At 44.6% G+C, this 17,202-nt stretch overlaps 1 protein-coding gene across 1 annotated transcript in view; it reads right to left on the bottom strand.

Moving 5' to 3' along the window:
- Window positions 1-16,761, bottom strand: part of HEATR3 (HEAT repeat containing 3) — a 39,919-nt gene extending 23,158 nt beyond the window's left edge. The window contains exons 1-4 of the mRNA XM_054049350.1: window positions 16,532-16,761; window positions 5,451-5,623; window positions 4,166-4,253; window positions 154-266 (exon numbers count right to left, since the gene is read on the bottom strand). Coding sequence (XP_053905325.1) covers window positions 154-266; window positions 4,166-4,253; window positions 5,451-5,623; window positions 16,532-16,666 — 509 coding nt within the window. The 5' untranslated portion in view covers window positions 16,667-16,761. The remainder of the gene's footprint in view (window positions 1-153; window positions 267-4,165; window positions 4,254-5,450; window positions 5,624-16,531) is intronic.
- Window positions 16,762-17,202: the final 441 nt, after the last annotated feature.

Genomic DNA, 17,202 nt, shown 5'->3' with positions numbered 1-17,202 from the left:
GAATAACCATGTTAATATATAAACTACTTTCAGGAATGAAGTGATCAGATATTATTGCTTTTATCTTCACTGGGGCATATCAGGTCAAACCATTTTTCAAAGGAACTAGATATATAAGAAAAGCATCTGTGTTAATATTAAAATGGAGCTTACCATACATTCCACAGCACATTAACAGCCTCATTGGCTATGTCTTCAACACAATTTTTCTTTGTATCTTTGCATTTCGTGGGGGAGACCTCGTTGGCCTCTAGTCCAGCACTGCACTGTAACCAAATAGGCAAAAAGGAATTGGAAAAGAACTGGACAAGAGAAAAAAATTGAAAGTAGAGATCTCAGGACAGCTACTTAATGACAGAAATTACAGTTCATCTGCAACTCTTCATGGCAAACAGGGTCATATACAAATTCAACTATTCCTTTCTACAGAAAAGAAATTATCATACCTTTACAAAATCACCTTGTACGATGTCTTGTCACAAATACCCTCATTTTCAAAAGCATTTTCTTATAGATAAATAAACTTGTTAAACTTTTGTCTGACTGCCACAAGAAAAAACAGTGCCAGATACTTCTCAGAAACACTGGAATGTCCATTAATACTAATAATTAAATACTTTTACAGAATGTCATCTGCATATCTCACAGCACGGAGAGGATGGATTTGGGGAGACTCAGGACTCCAAGGGCTGTTGGAGTCACCCCTCAAGGAGTGACTAACGTTACAAACATGGCTAATGTGGAGAACTGGGAAATATGTTGTTTTTTTATAAATGTCATATGCCCCTCCGTGTAATCACCCTGTCTGAATGCATATTTAGACCAAAAAGGATTGTTAACGAAACCAGACTGGAAAGACTCAGAATTTAGGAGAAACACTGTTCTGTTAAATGATTGCCCCTATGCTGAGGGAAGCTATCAGGCTGACACAGAGACTTACTGGAAATTAGGGGTCTGCAGCAACCATGCTGTAACTTGGTGCCCAAAGAGAAGAGAGGGGCAGCAGAGCTAAGTCAGGTCTACCCAGGGCCTCAAGGGGAATGCCAAGTGTAGGTAAGACAATGTACGTGTAGATCTCTGTTAATTTAAATCCACTTCTCTAAGAGCTGAGTACCCTTTGGCAAAACAAATATTCTTTGTTTTCAAGAATCTGTTCCTGTGTCACTGCATACTATTCTTGTCCATAAACCCCCAGAGGAAAACTCTTGCAGGTGCCAAGTCCATGGGCTTACTACATAATATCGTTGACAGCTAGCAGGCATAAATCAGAGACCCAATGGGAGAGTGGAGGTTCGTGGAATCCCATCCCAAAGGGAAGTGGAGACCTTCTACTTAAAAGGGATGCACTCAGTGGACTGGAAAAGGGTCTCAGAAGGGCAGCCTACACAGGGATTAACAGTTATCCACATTTTATAAATGGGGAAAGTTAGGCACAGAGGTTAAGTAGCTTGTCCAAAACACAGTAAAGTCAGCGGATAGATGGAACCCAGGTCTTGACTCTCAGTCTTGGGCCTTATCCATTGGACCAAATGGAGACTATATAGTACAATTAGCGGTATTAGAAACACTATCTTACTGTGACTAGTACAACGTTTCCAACTGTAAATTCAATCATTATTTGGATTACAGCACTCACTGTGAACTTCAGTAGACATAGCATGTAATGTAAAATTGTAAAGATCCTGCAATCAGATTTGCTTGCATGATTCGCCCTCCCTATACCTGTGTGGGGTCCCATTAACTTCAATGGACCTCTGTGTGGGCACAGGGGTCTGTGCTAGCATATCAGAGTGCAGAATCAGGTCCTTGCTTGGGATCTCTCTCTAGATTTGCATATAATTTTGATAAACTCTCATAGAAATAAAGTGTTCCATTTGTATAATAATTTATGTGAAAAGGGATTAGTAGCAATTCCTTAGGGAGCTGTGACATTTTGGGGATCATCACAACCAGTAAAGGGCTCAGTCACTGCCTGCCCTCTGACCTTGGGGTGCCTTAATGCTCTGCTGCTAAGGCTCTGATTTCAAACATAAGCTCCTAAGCTGCTTTTTATCCATTGCATACAAGGACTCAGATTTTCTCATTCTCCCCTTTCCTTCATTATTCCTCTTGACCCGAAATAAACAAAAGAAAATAACCTGTGAGCTTGTACTTTGTTCCCTCACTTTTCAATCCACTAGGGTTTGTTCAGCAAGTGTTTGGAGTGTGAACCTTAGTTCACTGATACTGAAGTTTCAGAGTAACAGCCGTGTTAGTCTGTATCCGCAAAAAGAAGAACAGGAGTACTTGTGGCACCTTAGAGACTAACAAATTTATTAGAGCATAAGCTTTCGTGGACTACAGCCCACTTCTCGCATCCGAAGAAGTGGGCTGTAGTCCACGAAAGCTTATGCTCTAATAAATTTGTTAGTCTCTAAGGTGCCACAAGTACTCCTGTTCTTCTTTTTGCTGATACTGAAGTGCAACTCCTGTACCAACTATGCTACTGTGACATCTCGGAGATCATCCAGATGAGTAAGGAGCTCTGTAACCACCTGCCCTGTACCTTGGGGTGCCTTAAACGCTGTATGGCTCAGAACCCTGATATCAGTAGCTAGCCCACAAGCACAAGGTCTCACCCTGGCTTCCACCAGCTTAGTCACTCCTTGAGGGGTGACTCCATCATCCCTTGCAGTCCTGAGTTTCCCCAAATCCATCCTCCCCGAGTTCATAAATACCAGTCACCTGGACCATTCCTATGAAGGCATGAAACAGGCCCCCTAGTTATCAGTTTACTTTGGTGCACACACTCCACACAGTTTGCACAACAGATCTGCTTGGGGGTAAAAAACAAATACAAAAGAAATGGATTTAATAGAAAAACCCCAGATTCAAATATGAAATAGTAAAGGAAAGCAAACATACACAAGTTACCCAGCAAACAAAGATGCAGCCTCACCCTTGGTCTACACCACACACTTCCTTCAGTACAACTATGTCACTCAGGGGTGTGAAAAATCTACACCCCAAGCGACGTAGGTATACCGACCTTATCCTCCTGTGTAGACAGTGCTACGTCTGCGGGAGAGCTTCTCCCACTGACATAGCTATCGTCTCTCATGAGGTGGTGTTATTAAGCTGACAGGAGAGCTCTCTCCCATCAGTTTAGAGCATCTTCACCAGACTCGCTGCAGCTGTGCCAATGTAAATTTGTAGCGCAGAACTGCCCTCGGGGTTTACACTTCTATCTTCAATAAAATCCCTTTTCTAATACAAGTTACCTATTGCCTTTGAACAGTTAAGCTTACGCCCCAGATATTGGGGGGCATTAGCGTCCACAGACTGCTTCCCATCTAGAGACTGTCCCTCAGTTGCCTTTCACTTCCAAACCCTTCCATTTTAAAAGGTTTTGCAGGGTTTTCTTTTTCTTCAATCACTACAGATATTCAAAGTGGGAAAACACCCACTTGTCTCAATGACTTTCATTAACTTTAATGGCCCATCATTGTCTTTTCCTGGGTTGTGCAATGGTTACTTGAGTCTGATTGTGTGTGAACACCTGGCTCGGGAGGTGCCTCTCCCTGTCTGATTGCTCAGTGTCCTGCTGGGAGGTGGAGTTGAAGTTTATGAGCATATGAGTTCTCCATATACACAAATACATAATTTCTTAACCATAGTCTGTATACATACCTCATAATGATTTTTAAGTTTAGAACTTTACAACCTTTCACAAAAGACCTTATTTGGCATGTTTGTCTAGTATAACATAATTATATACAATCAGTTGATTCAACTGCTTATTCTTTAAAAAGAACAGGCACCTTAGAGACTAACAAATTTATTAGAGCATAAGCTTTAGTGGGCTACAACCCACTTCTTCGGATGCTTATTCTTTAGCATTCAAACCCCCTGTTCTCCCCTTGGGGTGTCTGGTTGCTGATTGTCACACGTGCAATTTATTTTCAGCTAATATCCTAATTCTGCTTGATTGTATCTACTACAAATAGAAAAAAAAACATTTGCAATTCTAACACTATGAGATATGTTAATCTTGCCAGAATTTCTGCTTAAATATCAAGTGACTCCTTCAGAACAATTTTACAAACACTTCACAGTAGTTTTGAAAAGAGAAAGACATGGAAAATTTAAAAATTGTATAGAAGTTAAAAAAAAACAACTAACATACCTCTTTCAAAAGCGCTACAAGGGGTGTCATGATATCTTTAGTCACCATGTCATCACAAACTTCAAATCCTCCACAAGCACTGAGATTTCTGGAACAAGTTAAATGCCTTGGATCACATATTAGAAAGTTATCTGCCTTGAATATTTCAAATATATTTAAATATTTCTACAGTAACAGATTTGGAGGTTATGACAGGTTTCACTTTTTTCTTTAAAGTAACGTTTAATTACTAAGGTGATACTGCATGAATCACCTGCTTTTAGTCTATTACATTTCTTAATCTAAAAATATATTAAACTCCGTTTTAAAAAAACAGACTTATGTAGCTAGCAGAGCAATGAGCCAAAGCCACGGCAGCAAGTCTCAGAGCCCAGGTCAACTGACTCAGGCTTGCCCTACGGGGCTAATAATAGATGTTTAGTGTAGATGTTCAGGCTCAGGCTGCAGCCTGGGCTCTGTGACCTGCTGAGGAGAAAGCGTCTCAGAGCCCAGGCTCCAACCCCGAGCCCAAACGTCTACACTGCTATTTTTAGCCCTGTAGCACAAACCCGAGTCAGATGACCTGGGCTTTCAGACTTTGCCATGAGTCTTCCCCCCGCAGCGTAGATGTCCCCTGAGCCTATTTTATTCCTACTAAAATATGGCAAGATTTCATTTGGGAAACATATCCCCAGGCCTTCCTTCTGATATCCTGGAAGCTAATCTTTAAAGCATGTGTGCGCAAAACATTTACAGGAAACTGTTACTAAACACATTTCTAAAGGAAACACGAACATTATGCTTTTGTGCAAATAAAGAAAGCCAACAGTAGGTCAGGGTGCAGTACAGTTAGTCCCATACAATTTTGTCAGATATAAAAACTAGCTATTTTGAATTTTCTCACTAACCCACTGCTCCCAAACCATTATCAAAACAAAGATTTCTACATGAAACATATTTTCAAGCATTTAAAATTCTCTCTCTTAGTATTTCTTTCTATTACAGAGATGGAAAACAACATGCCACAAGAAGCAGGAACCAGAGTAGCAACAACTACTAAGGTAAGCTGTGATCTTGCAATGAGACCCTTGTTGTGCTTTACTGAAGTTAATGAGCATCTGTCCATATGAATCTCATTGTGAGATCAGGATCATAGTCATTAGTACATCAAGACTTTTCTGATTACAACAACATATATAATAGGGTTAAAGTAAAAAAACCCAAAGATGACAATATTCAAGAAATTCCTCTTCTCTACTGTACCAATAGTAACTCCTCCTTCTATAATACATTATCAATCACTTACCGGAGAGCTCCCGCAGCTGTCTCACGAACAGCTAAACTTTGATCAAGCAACATGGGACCCAAACACCGGACAACATCTCTCTGCAGAAAGGCTGGGATTGCATGCTTCTGCTGCAACATTTTGGAAATGCTAGCACAGGCAAACTCTCTTACATCAGCACTTGGATGCTGCAGCTGAGGAGACAGGACAAAGGAGATTAGAAAGCAAGTTCACCAGAAGGTTACATTGTAGCAAGAGACAAATCTTGTCATTCCCTCCTCCCCCCCGCCCATCACTCTGCATTGTCTTCCCCCTCATCATGTTTTCTTATTTCTGTAAAGGAAGAAGACTTAATTTTTAAAAGAACTAAAGACTTCTAAAAATCAGAAGATCTTCACCTAGTTTTAAACTCTGAAAGGCAAAAATCATATCAAAAGAAAAATGAGCATACAAGAGACAAGGGAAGCAATGATTTGTTCAATCAGTTCAAGTAATCACGGACTACCAAAAGTCTGATTATTGAAAAACAGATTTGATTTCTCACACTCATATAACATGTCTACGTGAGTTTTAAGTGCAAACCTCTTCAATGACACTAGTGAAAAATGAAGGGTTATGATGGGTGAGTAGCTACATCTATGGGGGGGGGTGTTATGTATGTTCTCTTAATATTGCTGAGTCCTTGACGATCTCCTCTCCCTGTCTGCAGGCGAAAGCTCTGCTCAGGTAGACTCATTTTTTCCACAGGGTTTACGGCCCACTGGGTCAACAACAGCTGTTTCAAAGAGCAGGAGCAGCAGACAAGTGGAAAGAGGCAGAAGACGCACAGCTGTGCCACCCACCAAAGAAAGGCCACCACTGCTGCCCCTGCCGTCTCCAGTGACGTACTAGTTCCCAAGACAGGGCTTCTGGTGGCAAACAGGAAGAACACAGAGAAGTGGGTTGGTCAGGGGGCCTTACGTGTCAAAGACTAAACTACACTATTTTTCTTTCAAACGGAGAGCAAGTTTGGCCATTTATTCTGCGTGACCTTCCCTTTTACGAAAAGCAATAGTCAAGGAGAAAAAAGAGTGAGTCAAACTTCAGATGTCCAGTTGCCTCCTCTTTCCCTCCTCAAGAATGGTACCAAGACTCAAGGGAAGAGCTGAGGTATATGTGGCAAAACAGATGGCTGGTGAGATGGAGGCACCTGAAAGCTTGCCAGTGGAGGAAGGCAGAGAGGTATGGTTGTGTGTTAGACTCAGACTTTAAGGCCAGAACGGATCATCATAATCATCCAATCTGACCTCCTGCACATTGCAGGTCACAGAACCTCACCTGCTCGCTCCTGCAATAGACCCATACACTCTGGCTGAGTTACTGAAGTCCACAAATCATGGTTTAAAGATTTCAAGTTACAGAGAATCCACCCTTTACACTTGTTTAAATCTGCAAGTGACCTGTGCCTCATGCTGCAGAGGAAAGCGAAAAAAACCCAGGGTCTCTGGAATCTGACCCGTGGGAAAATTCCAACCCCAAATATGGTGATCAGTTAGTCCCTGAGCATATCGGCAAGACCAGCCAGCCAGACACCTGGGCAAGAATTCATTGTAACTCAGAGCCCTCCCCATCACCAGCCATTGGAGACATCTGCTACTAGCAGTCACAAATCAGCTACATGCCATTGACAGCAATCTTCTTATCATCTTCTTTTGCGAACAGGGGCTGCTAACAGGGAGTTTCGCAAGGGAGTTCTCCAGGTGAAGGAGGAGCAATACAGCAACCTTTTGGGCTGACAGGGGGCTGCAGACGGGAGTTTGACAGAGGGAGGCTTACGATGGTTAGGAAGACCCGCAACACCTGTGCCAGCACTGCTACTGTCTCCTCCACCTGTGCCTGTAGCCAGACAGAGTGCCTAAGCATGGATGCCTCTACCCAGATCCTGGTGTGGTTTTGCAAAGACTGTACCTTGCAATTTCCACTTACTGATATCCAGGCTGGGGGGACCATCCAATGTGAAAGGTGCCTGCTGGTGGAATCTCTCAGGCAGCAGGTGGGAGAGCTACAGGAGGAGGTGGCTAGGTTGAGGAGCATCCGTATCCACGAGCAATTCCTCGACAGTGTCCATGTGGAGACAGCTGAGGTAGCTGTCCCAGTACACAGGACTGCTGATACACCACTGGTGGAGGAGGAGATGGCTCAGGGTGGACGCTGGCAGCTGGTTACTTCTGGCAGCAGGCAGTGCTCCACCCTTGCTCCGAACCCTCCTGCCGTGGTTATAGGTAACCGTTATGCTCTTCTTGATACAGGAAAGAAGGAATCACTCCCTACAGTAAAGGAGGAGAAGCCTCGTACCCCTAAGGCTGGAGAGTCTGCTGCCACCACTGCGAATAGGAAACGTAGGGTAGTGGTGGTCGGAGACTCTCTGCTGAGGGGGACGGAGGCGCCCATCTGTCGCCCTGACATTTCATCTCGGGAGGTATGCTGCCTGCCGGGGGCCCGTATCCGAGATGTTACGGAGGCATTGTCGAGGATTATCCGGCCCTCTGACTACTACCCCATGCTACTCATCCATGTGGGCACAAATGATACTGCGCGGTGTGACACTGAGCGGATCAAGAGTGACTACAGGGCTCTGGGAGCACGGGTGAAGGAGTTTGGAGCGCAGGTGGTATTCTCTTCAATTCTTCCTGTTAAAGGTAGGGGCCCGGGCAGAGACAGATGCATCATGGAGGTGAATGCCTGGCTGCGAAGATGGTGTCGCCAGGAGGGCTTTGGCTTCCTAGACCACGGGATGCTATTCGAGGAAGGACTGCTAGGCAGAGATGGCGTTCACCTTTCGAGGAGAGGGAAGACCCTATTCGGACACAGACTGGCTAACCTAGTGAGGAGGGCTTTAAACTAGGTTCGACGGGGACAGGTGAGCAAAGCCCACAGGTAAGTGGGGAACATGGAGACCGGGGAAATGAGTTGGAAACAAGAGGGAGTGTGGGCTATATTGGCAGAGAGAAAGGAGAGTCAGGAAAAAACTGGGAGGAAAGATCAAACCAGTATCTTAGATGCCTATATACAAATGCGAGAAGTATGGGGAATAAGCAGGAAGAACTGGAAGTGCTAATAAATAAATACAACTATGACATTGTTGGCATCACTGAAACTTGGTGGGATAATACACATGATTGGAATGTTGGTGTGGATGGGTACAGCTTGCTCAGGAAGGATAGACAGGGGAAAAAGGGAGGAGGTGTTGCCTTATATATTAAAAATGTACACACTTGGACTGAGGTAGAGATGGACATAGGAGACGGAAGTGTTGAGAGTCTCTGGGTTAGGCTTAAAGGGGCAAAAAACAAGGGAGATGTCATGCTAGGCGTCTACTACAGGCCACCTAACCAGGTGGAAGAGGTGGATGAGGCTTTTTTCAAGCAACTAACAAAATCATCCAAAGCCCAAGATTTGGTGGTGATGGGGGACTTCAACTATCCGGATATATGTTGGGAAAATAACACAGCGGGGAACAGACTATCCAACAAATTCTTGGACTGCATTGGAGACAACTTTTTATTTCAGAAGGTTGAAAAAGCTACTAGGGGGGAAGCTGTTCTAGACTTGATTTTAACAAATAGGGAGGAACTCGTTGAGAATGTGAAAGTAGAAGGCAGCCTGGGTGAAAGTGATCATGAAATCATAGAGTTTGCAATTCTAAGGAAGGGTAGAAGGGAGAACAGCAAAATAGAGACAATGGATTTCAGGAAGGCAGATTTTGGGAAGCTCAGAGAGCTGATAGGTAAGGTCCCATGGGAATCAAGACTGAGGGGAAAAACAACTGAGGAGAGTTGGCAGTTTTTCAAAGGGACACTATTAAGGGCCCAAAAGCAAGCTATTCCGCTGGTTAGGAAAGATAGAAAATGTGGCAAAAGACCACCTTGGCTTAACCACGAGATCTTGCACGATCTAAAAAATAAAAAGGAGTCATATAAAAAATGGAAACTAGGACAGATTACAAAGGATGAATATAGGCAAACAACACAGGAATGCAGGGGCAAGATTAGAAAGGCAAAGGCACAAAATGAGCTCAAACTAGCTACGGGAATAAAAGGAAACAAGAAGACTTTTTATCAATACATTAGAAGCAAGAGGAAGACCAAAGACAGGGTAGGCCCACTGCTTAGTGAAGAGGGAGAAACAGTAACAGGAAACTTGGAAATGGCAGAGATGCTTAATGACTTCTTTGTTTCGGTCTTCACCGAGAAGTCTGAAGGAATGCCTAACATAGTGAATGCTAATGGGAAGGGGGTAGGTTTAGCGGATAAAATAAAAAAAGAACAAGTTAAACATCACTTAGAAAAGTTAGATGCCTGCAAGTCACCCGGGCCTGATGAAATGCATCCTAGAATACTCAAGGAGCTAATAGAGGAGGTATCTGAGCCTCTAGCTATTATCTTTGGAAAGTCATGGGAGACGGGAGAGATTCCAGAAGACTGGAAAAGGGCAAATATAGTGCCCATCTATAAAAAGGGAAATAAAAACAACCCAGGTAACTACAGACCAGTTAGTTTAACTTCTGTGCCAGGAAAGATAATGGAGCAAGTAATTAAGGAAATCATCTGCCAACACTTGGAAGGTGGTAAGGTGATAGGGAATAGCCAGCATGGATTTGTGAAGAACAAATCATGTCAAACCAATCTGATAGCTTTCTTTGATAGGATAACGAGCCTTGTGGATAAGGGTGAAGCGGTGGATGTGGTATACCTAGACTTTAGTAAGGCATTTGATACGGTCTCGCATGATATTCTTATTGATAAACTAGGCAAATACAAATTAGATGGGGCTACTATAAGGTGGGTGCATAACTGGCTGGATAATCGTACTCAGAGAGTTGTTATTAATGGTTCCCAATCCTGCTGGAAAGGCGTAACGAGTGGGGTACCGCAGGGGTCTGTTTTGGGACCGGCTCTGTTCAATATCTTCATCAACGACTTAGATATTGGCATAGAAAGTACGCTTATTAAGTTTGCGGATGATACCAAACTGGGAGGGGTTGCAACTACTTTGGAGGACAGGGTCATAATTCAAAATGATCTGGACAAATTGGAGAAATGGTCTGAGTTAAACAGGATGAAGTTTAACAAAGACAAATGCAAAGTGCTCCACTTAGGAAGGAAAAATCAATTTCACACATACAGAATGGGAAAAGACTGTCTAGGAAGGAGTACGGCAGAAAGGGATCTAGGGGTTATAGTGGACCACAAGCTAAATATGAGTCAACAGTGTGATGCTGTTGCAAAAAAAGCAAACATGATTCTGGGATGCATTAACAGGTGTGTTGTGAGCAAGACACGAGAAGTCATTCTTCCACTCTACTCTGCTCTGGTTAGGCCTCAGCTGGAGTATTGTGTCCAGTTCTGGGCGCCGCATTTTAAAAAAGATGTGGAGAAACTGGAAAGGGTCCAAAGAAGAGCAACAAGAATGATTAAAGGTCTTGAGAACATGACCTATGAAGGAAGGCTGAAAGAATTGGGTTTGTTTAGTTTGGAAAAGAGAAGACTGAGAGGGGACATGATAGCAGTTTTCAGGTATATAAAAGGGTGTCATAAGGAGGAGGGAGAGAACTTGTTCACCTTAGCCTCTAAGGATAGAACCAGAAACAATGGGTTTAAACTGCAGCAAGGGAGGTCTAGATTGGACATTAGGAAAAAGTTCCTGTCAGGGTGGTTAAACACTGGAACAAATTGCCTAGGGAGGTTGTGGAATCTCCGTCTCTGGAGATATTTAAGAGTAGGTTAGATAAATGTCTATTAGGGATGGTCTAGGCAGTATTTGGTCCTGCCATGCGGGCAGGGGACTGGACTCGATGACCTCTCGAGGTCCCTTCCAGTCCTATAATCTATGAATCTGTGAATCTATACAATCACCTCCACAAACTTACCAAGCTCAGGCTTTATATGTTTTTTGCCCCCACTACTACCCCTTAGGAGACCGTTCCAAAACTTCACTCCTCTGATGGTTAGAAACCTTCCTCTAATTCCAAGCCTAAACTTGTTGATGGCCAGTTTGTATCCATTTGTTCTTGTCTCAACATCAGCACTAAATAACTCCTCCCACTCCGTGGTATTTATCCCTCTGGTGTATTTATAGAGCACGATCATATCTGCTATCATCCTTCTTATGATTATGCTAACACAAGCCAAGCTCTTTGAGTCTCCTATCATAAGGTAGGTTTTCCATTTCTCTGATCATCTTAGTAGCCCTTCTCTGCACCTGTTCCAGTTTGAATTAATCTTTCTTAAAAATGGGAGACCCAAATTGCACACAGTATTCCAGATGAGGTCTCCGCAGTGCCTTGTATAATGGTACTAACACTTCTCTGTCTCTACTGGAAAAACCACGCTTGATGCATCTTAGGACTGCATTCGCCTTTTTCACAGCTGCATCACACTGGCGGCTCATAGTCATCCTATGATCAACCAATACACCCAGGTTTTTCTCCTCCTCTGTCGCTTCCAACTGATAAGGCCCTAGCTTATAGCATAAATTCTTGTTGTTAGTCCCTTTGCACTATTAAATTTCATCTCATTTCTATTACTCCAGCTTTCAACATCAAGATCTTCTTGTATGATATCCTAATCCTCCTCCGTACTGGCAATACCTCCCAACTTTGTGTCATCTGCAAATTTTATTAACACACTCCCTCTTTTTGTACCAAGGTTATTAATAAAAATGTTAAATAAGATAGGTCCTAAAACCGATCCCTGAAGAACTCCACTAGTAATCTCTCTCCAACCTGACAATTCACCTTTCAGTATGACCCATAACCAGTTCCTTATCCACCTTTCCGTTCTCATATTAATCTCCATCTTCTCCAATTTAACTAATAATTTCCCATGTGGCACTGTAGCAAATGCCTTACTGAAATCCAACTTAGATTAGATCAACTGATTTTTTAGACAAAGGAAATGCAGTAATCTTCTCAAAGGAGGAGATCAGGTTGGTCTGGCACAATCTACCTTTTATAAAACTATGTTGCATCTTATCTCAATTACTGTTTACCTCTATGTCCTTAACTACTCTCTCTTTCAAAATTTGTTCCAAAACCTAGCATACAATTGAGGTCAAACTAACAGGTCTGTGGTTTCCCAAATCACTTTTTCTCCCTATTTCTGTTGTTGGTTTTGTTTTCATTTTCCCACCCCGCCCTCCCCCCTTCCCTTAACTTGTAGGTACTCTACAACAAAGAACCTGCCATGGGAGGACAACAATGGGTTGCCAATACCACGGCTAGATTTTCCTCTACCAACAATGGGGCCCTCGCCAGACAGACAACCTGGCCCTGGAGGCTTCCGCCCAAGCCCTGGTCTTAACTTGCTGAGAACGCAGCTTGCACATTCCCACCTGCTGCGAGAGGTGTCTGTTGATTGAGTCTTTCAGGAAGCAGGTAAGAGAGCTAAAGGATGAGGCAGCTTGTCTGCATAGTATCAAAGAGCATGAGGACTTTATTGACAGGATGCACATGGAAACATCTGAGATGGCGGATGCTAGCCAACTACAGACGACGACTGCACCAGAGAAGGAGAACTGGCTGCTGGCCACCTCAGGCCATAGACTTTGCTCCGCCCTCAACCCAGGTCCCCCATTCATCAAGATAAAGTACCAGTATGCAGTATTTGCAACAGGAGGTGAGGAGCAGACCTCAATGGCTGAGGAGGAGCCACCTGTCCCCAAGCTGGGAGGCTCACGACCACCACACACAAGAGGAGGCAGCATAGGGTGCTGGTAGTCAGAGACTCTCTTCTGAAGCGGACAGAGGCATCCAACTGCAGACCTGACATGATGTCCTGAGAGGTGTGCTGCCTACCTACAACTTGCACCTGAGACATTACAGAAAGGCTGCCAAGGCTCATCTGTCCCTCTGACCACTCACTACTCCATGCGACTCATCCACATGGTCACCAATGATACTGACAGGTATGACCCTGAAAAGCTCAACAATGACTATTGGGCTCTGGGAGGGAGGGTGAAGGAATCAGAAGTGCAGGCTGTATTTTCATTTATCCTCCTGGTTGAGGGTAAGGGAGGAACATGCACATCCTGGAGAAGAATCCATGGCTTCACAGATGGTGTTGACAGGTGGACTTTGGTTTCCTCGACCACGGGATGCTGTTCTGGGAAGAAGGTCTGCAGGGAAGAGATGGGGTCCACCTGACCAAGAAGGGAAAGAGCATCTTCACGCACCAACTCGTCAACCTAGCAAGGAGGGTTTTAAACTACATTAAAAAGGGGCAGGTGATAAAAGCTCACAGGTAAGCATAAAAAAAGATGACCTTAACAGAGCACTAGTTGTTGTGGGGTGAGGGAGAGAGACGGAAAATTACAATAGGGCCATAGGAGCAAGAGGGAAATGAGTGGAGAAATCTGCTCAACATCTTAGATATCTATATGCAAATTCAAGAGGTATGGAAAATAAACAGGAAGAAGTGGAAATATGAGTACACAAGCTAAACTATGCCTAAGTTGGCATCACTGAGACTTAGAGGGACAAATCTCATGACTGGAATACTGGTATAGAAGGATATAGCTTGTTCAGGAAGGACAAGCAGGGTAAAGAAGGAGGCGGTGTTGCATTATACATCAATAATATAGAGACTTGTTTTGAATTCCAGAGGGTGAGAGAGAGACCAGTGGAAAGTATCTGGTGAAAGAGAAAATGGATAAAAAATAGGGGTGATGTCATGGGAGCGGCTACTCCAGACCACCAAATCAAGAAGAGGAGTTGAATGAAGCATTTCTACAATAAACAACAGAAATATCCAATACACAAAACCTGGTAATAATGAATTATTTTAATTAGCTAGACATCTGTTGGAAAGTAATTCGGCAAAACACAAAATTTCCATTAAGTTCTTAGAATATACTGGGGACAACTTTTTGTTTCAGAAAGTGGAGGAAGTAACCAGGACTGACATTTTTGATGGATTCTGACCAACAGGGAGGAACTGGTAATGAAACTGAAGGTGGAAAACATTTTGGGTGAAAGTGACCTTGAAATGACAGATTTCATGATTCTAAGAAAAGGAAGGAGTGAAAGCAGCAGAATAAGGACAATGGATTTCAAAAAAAAAAAAAAAAAAAAAAAAGACTCAGAGAACTAGTAGGTAAGGTCCCCTGAGAAGAAAATCTAAGGGAAAAAGGAGTTGAGGAGAGCTGACAATATTCAGGAGACAATATTAAAGGCACAGCTGCAAACTATCCCACTGCAAAGGAAAGACAGGAAGACTAGTAAAAGGCCAATATGACTGTATCACAAGCTCTTTAATGACCTGAAAATTAAAAAGAAATTCTACAAAGAGTGGAAACATGAACAAATTGCTAAGGAGGAGTAAAAAAAGAATACCACAAGCACATAGGGACAAAATCAGAAAGGCTAAAGCACAAAATGAGTTACACCTAACAAGGGATTTAAAACATTATAAGAGGTTCTTTAAATACATTAGGAGCAAGAGAAAGATGAAGCAAAACATAGGTCCTCTACTTAGTGGGGAAGGAGAGCTAATAATAACGGATGACATCCAGGCAGCTAAGGTTTTGCTTCAATCATCACTAAAAAGGTTAATAGTGACCAAATAGGCAACACAATTAATATTAACAGGCCAGATCCGCCCCCAGTCCCACTCCACCCCCTGTTCCACCTCCTGCCCAGCTCTGCCCTCATTCCTTCTCTGCCTCCCAGACCAGTTCCACCTCTAGCCCCAACTCCTTCCTCTCCCCAGTTCCACCTTCAGACCAAGGTCCATGGCTGAAGAAGCCTTGGCTGTGCAGTAATAGAGGGAGGGGTGAGAACAGATTCCATTAATGCTTAGGAGGGATGGTGACTGAAAAAGTTTGTGCACCACTGGGCTAGGTCATAGTAGTGCTGAAAAGGATGTGGAGGTTAATAGGAGTTGACAATATGATGCAGTTTCAAAAAAGGATAATATTCTTGGGTGTATTCACAGCAGCGTCATATGTAAGGTACAGAAGGTACTTGCTCTACTTGGCAGAGATGAGGCCTCAGCTGGAGTAGCGTGTCCAATTCTGAGCGCCAAACTTTAGAAAAAACGCAGACAGACTGGACAGAGTCCGGAGGAGAGCACCAAAAATGATAAAAGATTTAGAAAACCTGATCTATGAGGAAAGGTTAAAAAAAAAAAAAAAAAAACTAGCCATGTTTAGTCTTGAGAAAAGAAGACAGAGTGGACCAATAACAGTCTTCCAATATGTTAAGGCTTTTATAAAGACAACAGTGATCAACTGTTCTCTGTGTTCACTAAAGGCAGGACAAGAAATAATGGGCTTAAAATCTGCAGCAAGGGACATTTAGGTTAGATATTATGAAAAGCTTTTGAACTATAAAGGTAGTTAAACTCTGGAATAGGCTTTCAAGGGCAGATGTGGAATCACCATCATCGAAGATTTTAAAGAAAAGGCTAAATAAACACCTGGTCAGGTGTTTACTAGATTTACTTGGTTCTGCCTCAGACTGGACTTGACTTCTCAAAGGCCCTTCCAGCCCTACACTTGTATGATTCTCTACTAAAACAGATGACAACCCACCACTTGGTGTCTGACAGCAATCTGTGCATTTCTCTCTCACAGAAGCTACTGCCCACATTGTAGCCACTTCCCCTCTGAAGAGATGCTGGGGGCGGTCCATCTCCCTGTATACACATCCCAGGTGGGAAACTGGCCAGCGAAGGCTTTAGAACCAAGGCTACCTACTGCCCACCACAGATCAAGCCTTAGCCAGCTGCAAAGTGCAGCCTCTTCCGGCACAGACACCACAGCTCCCCTCCCAGATTCAGGGGAGGGTAAACCAGGCTCAAAAACCACCTACCCATCAATCTGCCGGAGCCTGCACGGCTCAAAGCACGCTACTGAAGACACACACAGGCCTTCTCCTCCTCCCTGACACACGTGGGCGGGGGGTCCAGGCTGGGGGTCCCGGCCCACAAAAGGAGAGACACCCCCCCTTGCTGGGAGAGCTGCTTGCAGAGCACTAGCCGTGTGTGTAGGGGAGGGGAGCAGCAGGGCTCCAGCCCCCCACACACCGACTTGCGGGGAGCAAGGGAGAAGCTACTTTCACTTACTTTCTCCAGGAGCTCAGAGGCAGAGGAGCCTCCATCGCCGTCTTCCCCGGCCGGCCCCTCCCCGCCAGCTGCTCGCTGCGGGCCGGCTGGGGAGAATGGGGCGCTCCGAAACCTCTTGGCCTTGCTCTTGCCCATGGTGTCTGCCCGCGGATGGGGAGCGGCGACCCTGCCCCGCCGGGCCGAAGGAGAGCGCAGAGTCCCCACGTGTGCGGCCGCAATCCGGCCGGCCCTGACCCCTGCGCAGGCGCCGTGGAGAGGAAGGAGCGGCAGGTTCCCGCTCCGCTAGGGGGCGCTGCGCCGGCCCGGTAGCGTACGCCGCGGCCTACAATAGCGCCCTGGGCTCTGCGCAACTGCAGGCTCTGTCGGCGCCCCAGCCCGGCTGCAGCGTGCACGGGCCGGGGACAGGACACCCAGCTGCACGGCCAGCGCACATCGCTTGTGACAGACGAGGCCCAGCCCCGGCTGCTCCTTTACCAGGATGGAAAGAAGCTAGGCCGTGCACTCCTTCCTTCCGCGGCTGCCCGGCTACATTTTTCACAGGTGAGAAGAGCCGAGCCGTGGTATCAACTCAGTTTGAGCCCAACGTGCACAGTACTTGGGGTTTTTCTTAAAGCTCCCACTCCTGGAGTTACAGCTTCTAGGGTTTTTCTCTGATGGACAGCGCTGTCCAC

This window comes from Malaclemys terrapin, chromosome 14 (genome assembly GCF_027887155.1).
Source record: "Malaclemys terrapin pileata isolate rMalTer1 chromosome 14, rMalTer1.hap1, whole genome shotgun sequence".
Lineage (NCBI taxonomy): Eukaryota > Metazoa > Chordata > Testudines > Emydidae > Malaclemys > Malaclemys terrapin.
This window is presented reverse-complemented; position numbering and strand designations above follow the sequence as displayed.